The 5,061-nt window shown below is 35.2% G+C and overlaps 1 protein-coding gene across 1 annotated transcript in view; it reads left to right on the top strand.

Annotated features, from left to right (window-relative positions):
• LOC106516657 (alpha-N-acetylgalactosaminide alpha-2,6-sialyltransferase 1) overlaps positions 1 to 4,152 on the top strand; it is a 12,657-nt gene extending 8,505 nt beyond the window's left edge. The window contains exons 7-9 of the mRNA XM_014007125.1: positions 987 to 1,070; positions 1,719 to 1,818; positions 2,873 to 4,152. Of these exons, the coding sequence (XP_013862579.1) occupies positions 987 to 1,070; positions 1,719 to 1,818; positions 2,873 to 3,082 (394 nt within the window). The 3' untranslated portion in view covers positions 3,083 to 4,152. The remainder of the gene's footprint in view (positions 1 to 986; positions 1,071 to 1,718; positions 1,819 to 2,872) is intronic.
• Positions 4,153 to 5,061: the final 909 nt, after the last annotated feature.

The raw sequence follows: 5,061 nt of genomic DNA, 5'->3' as shown, positions 1-5,061 counted from the left end.
TCCTTACCAGATGCCTGAGCCACCTCAACTGGCTCCTCTCRACGTGGAGGAGCAGCGGCTCTACTCTGAGTCCCTAATAAATACATATAAATAATAAAAATATAGCCAAAGATGCAATAAAAGCTCAAAGTAGCAAAAGACTGACTAAAATGTGCAAAAGCTTACAAAGATAAAATTTGCCAAATGTTAGCTAGATGCTAAAAGATGCATAAGGCTGGTTTGAATAGATCAAAGTAGCAGGTTGGTAACCCAAACTTAAAAGTGGCTAAAACCAAGTCAAAAGTAGCAAAAAATTTGCTAAAAGGTAAAAGAAGCTAAAAGAATAACTAAAAGCATAAAGTAACATAATGTAACTAAAGATAAATATTCGACGGCTATAGCTAAAATCCAAAAGTAGCAAAAAACTAGCTAAAAGCTAAAAGTAGCAAAAACTAGTCCAAACTAATATTAGAATAGTAGCTAAAGGTTGCAGGAAATAGGAGTTATCTCCTTATTGAGTTGAATGTTTTGATATGAATGAGTAAGATAGCACAAAGTCAGCAGACGTTGTTCAACAGGAAGGTATGTGCCAACAAAAACATGAAAACAATAGTACAAATGTTAAAAAAAAACACGTTTACTCAGTAGTGACAAATGAAGTGATGCCTGAAGTGCATTATTGTTCAAGCATGAATCACTAGAAAAAACTTACAGGTACGTGACTTTTAACTCGTATCATTTGTACTATTTTTAAGTTGTTCAAAATAACTACTTTGTGTTAAATTGTGTCTTTTATTTCATGTGTTGGTCATATACAGCATGGGTTGTATATTATAGCCTGTACTTTGTCGTTTGGCGTTAAAGGTTTTTTATATGTTTTTGTCAAAATGGCCATGTAATACAGTATTTTAACCATGAGCAGTTAGTTTAACACAGAGACAATTGTTAGTTGCTTTTACTGAATTTTCATTCTRTCCAGTGTCTAATGTGTTTTCTCATTCCTTCAGACCCATAACTTACTATTCAGGACAGTTTGATGAGAACCGCTTCTATGTTCTGCACCAAGACTTCATGCGATACATACGAAACAGGTCAGTCTTTCATCACAATGCAATCCAAACCAGAGGTTTAACYACTAACTAAAATATTACAAATGTAAACCTTTGGTTCCAGACTTGAAATATATTATATAGTCCATAAAATAAGCTGACAGCTGAGTCTAACTTGAAGAACTGTTTTTACCCTCAACAAACCTTTGTGTAGTTGTTTAATTTACACTATTTCAAAACACTTAGCTTCTGATTGGGTGTCGTGTTTCTGAATTAACTGTTTTTTGTTCGAGTTTTCTAGTCCCCCAGGGCATTGTGCTTGGAGAAAAATTCTTTAAAGTTTTTACAGACACTCCTGCTACATACGAAATGAAACAAACAGGTTCATCTGAAAGTACAAAGCCAAAGCTAAGTTGAGTATGCAGTTCAGTTGTGTTAGGAATATTTTGACTTTTAGAAGCTCTGTCCATGTAGAATAAAGGAAAATTCTTCAGAGGTTAAAGGGATATTCCAGCTATGTTTGAATTGATCTGTCAAATAGCTACCAGTAGTTTGTATTTTATGGAGCAGTTTAGAGAAAGGGGTTAAAGTCTTTTGTCTTCCATCAGAGCGTAATAAAGATGGCAGTTAAAAATGGTGTATGCTTACTAAAATGATCTAAACCTGTTTCCTTTTTTTCATGGCCTACAGGTTCTTAAAATCATGGACTCTGAATACAACAACCTGGCCAATTGTCCGACCATCCAATGGGGCTTTCACTATTTTTTTGGCCTTGCACACCTGTGATACAGTGAGTGTGTTTGTTTTGTTTTGTGTAATTTCCTGTTTTTATATTTAGCACTTCATTTGCATTTAAGAGGGAGATGCCTCATTCTTCTTTGAAGCAGCTGTGTTCACCTGCTCACCTTTTCCAACATTGATGACGCTGAGTGAGATCTTTAATAAAACAAAATATGCCTTCTGTCTGTGCCATTGCAGCAGGTTTATTTGGTGAGATCAGGTTTGATGAGATAATTTTCTTAGAAAGAATTTTGACTAGTCACACCAAGAAAAACATAGTTAACAACATCAGCCAAATGAAGTGGTTCATGCATTTTGATTAAAGACCTCCAGGTTTTTGTGTTTGTCATCTGCTACTGGGAAGAAAACCCAAGATTTAATGGGGCATGTACGCATACTCCCTATCATAATAATGATAGGTTGTTTAGGTTTCTGACTGGTTGGTTTTTACAGTAAATTTCTGCCTGGCTGGCTGGTTGGTTGTTGATGATGGATTGTATAGGTTGGTTGGTTGGTTGGTTGGTTGGTTGGTTGGTTGGTTGGTTGGTTGGTTGGTTGGTTGGTTGGTTGGTTGGTGGTGGTGGGCTGTATAGGTTTGGTTGGTTGGTTGGTTGGTTGGTGGTGGGCTGTATAGGTTGGTTGGTTGGTTGGTTGGTTGCTGGTGGGCTGTACAGGTTGGTTGGTTGGTTGCTGGTGAGCTGTACAGGTTGGTTGGTGGTTGTGTGCTGTATAGGTTGGTCAGTCGGTTGGTTGGTTGCTAGTGGGCTCTATAGGTTGGTTGGCTGGTTGGTGGTGATGAGCTGTATAAGCTGGTTGGTTGGTTAGCAGCATCAATCCGATGCTTTTCCCTAGATCTAAAACCAGCCCGACCAGATGCCCTGTTACTGATCAGTAAATATCAAACGTATAACTACAACCAAYAACTGCAAACTGAGGTGTCTTTGGTTCACTGCTTTTGAATGATMGTTGAATGTGTTATAATATAAAAATATGTTCTCCTGTGATTTTAAAAATAYCTTTGCATAATTCTCCTGATCCTTGAAGTCTGCTTTTGTCATTCACAGGTGAGTGCGTATGGATTCATGACTGACGACTACAAAAAGTACTCCAACTACTATGTTGAAAAGCACCTTAAAACCAATGTCATTTTATACCCCAACCACAATTACATTATGGAGAAGAACCTGTGGAAGACACTCCATGATAAAAACATAATAAAGCTGTTTCTAAGGACTAAATCACCAGAAGGAACCAAAAAGCCAATGCAGAGTTGACGGATTKGTAGTTTTAGTAACAAGATCAAGAATTGAGTCGATCTGTTTAGCATTCTTAAAAAATACAAAACACCAAATTATTTTCCAATAATGAGCTTTTAGGAACATTTTTTGATGAGTGTATTTGACTGCAGCACTTAAATGATATGGTAAAGTGAATGTGAAAGGTACAGGTAAACAGTAATTTTAACATGAAGTCATCTGAATATAGTCATTGTGAGATGAAGTCAAGCCATGTGGTTTGACAAAATGCAACAAAATAAGCTGCAAAAATGAAGATGTATTTATTTATTTATTTTACCTTTGTGCATATGTGTTGGACCACTTTCTAAACAASTCTGTCATCAAAAATTGTGGTAAGAAAGCAAATTTTAAATTGTTTTTATGTTCATATATATGTATACAAAATCTAGTAAGTTTTATAAAATTGTGTGTGGTGAAATAAAATTCACTTTTTGTTATATTTTGTGCAAAGAATCACATTGCATATGCCAGAATTTTAGACTAAAACATTCTTATGTTGAAATGTTAGGTGGAAATCTTGTGCAGAATTGCAAGACATTGCGCTCAGAGTATTTGTTGGGGATGACTCTCAGCTACTATCGTGAAATGTAAGCTCCGTGGCTGTAAAACTGATTGAGTTATTGAAATTTTTGTGTTGGCTTCTGTAAATAAGATGTGGCAGCCATAATTGAGKTGTAGGCTTACATCCAATTTCATTCAAATTGGTCACGTTCATAAGATGTTTTGCCAATAGACGCACTAAAATGTTGAAGGCACAAAACACTTGATTGACATCAATGAAAGCTCATTTTTTTGTGTGGGTTTAATTGTTTTCAGTTTTTGTGTTACATCATATTTATATCATTTTAAATTGTKGTTGTGTTTATATGGACTGAATGTTCAGTGATTCTAAAACAAAAAAAAAACGAAAACTGTATTAATAGGACAATATAGTCATGTGGGACGCAGAAGTTGGGGATTCATTCATATAGCCTATTAGTTTACCAGTCAAATGTCAAAATGTCCCCTCATATATAAACTTCAACAAATAAATAGCACAAGACTTAGTTTGGATTTTTGAGTTATTCTTTCCACTCCAAAATTTCAGGTAGATGCAGGAAGCTTTTCAAGTCTAAAGCGGGGATTTTATCGAGGAGGCGGATGTAAGCCGTCGAAAAGTAGGAAAACTAACCCAGTCAAGAACTACTTTGGTAAATCGTTTGCATTCATATATTTTAAATAAGCAAATGGCACTAAAATTGYGAATGTGAGAAAATAATTTTGAATTACAGCGTAAAGAAGAGGAAAGTAAGAAATGATGCCTATTATCCATCATGCATTGCGCTTCAAMTCAAAATGTTTACAAATAAGTGTTGTGTTTTAACATTAAAACACAGTTCTGTGCTGATTTAATCATTTTTTAAATTCCATAGTTTTATCTTAGCTTTAAGTAGTAGTTAATTGTTCATAAAGTTCGACCGTCATCTAAAATAGCGTTACGGACATATGACATATCAGCGTTTCTTCTGCTTTATTATACTCTTGATTCTCTTCAGATCATGTAAATCTTTTGCCTTTTACTAAAGATTTCCGTGGAGAGGATTAGTAAGAGATTATCTCAATTTTTGATGCCCTGCTTGTGCAGGGCTTCTCTTAATTGTTCAAGGAAAATATTATTAAGAGGTGAACGTTACTGGGAAATTCAGTACCGATCTGATACCAAGTAAACACAGGGCCAGTATAGCCGATATCGATACCGATACTTTTCAAGCTTCATAATTTGATAAGATCCATAAGATCTAGGATAGAAATTCGCCAAACATTGTACGTGACAACAAAATACTTTATTATAACCATATTTTTGCTTGTCAACAATAAAGCAGTATCAAACCAGTTTCCTTTAACATCAGGAAAATAAATCTTTTATACAAAAATAAAATAAAAATTCTTCCCTCACCACTAGACATCTTTCCTAG

This window comes from Austrofundulus limnaeus, unplaced genomic scaffold (genome assembly GCF_001266775.1).
Source record: "Austrofundulus limnaeus strain Quisiro unplaced genomic scaffold, Austrofundulus_limnaeus-1.0 Scaffold39, whole genome shotgun sequence".
Lineage (NCBI taxonomy): Eukaryota > Metazoa > Chordata > Actinopteri > Cyprinodontiformes > Rivulidae > Austrofundulus > Austrofundulus limnaeus.
This window is presented reverse-complemented; position numbering and strand designations above follow the sequence as displayed.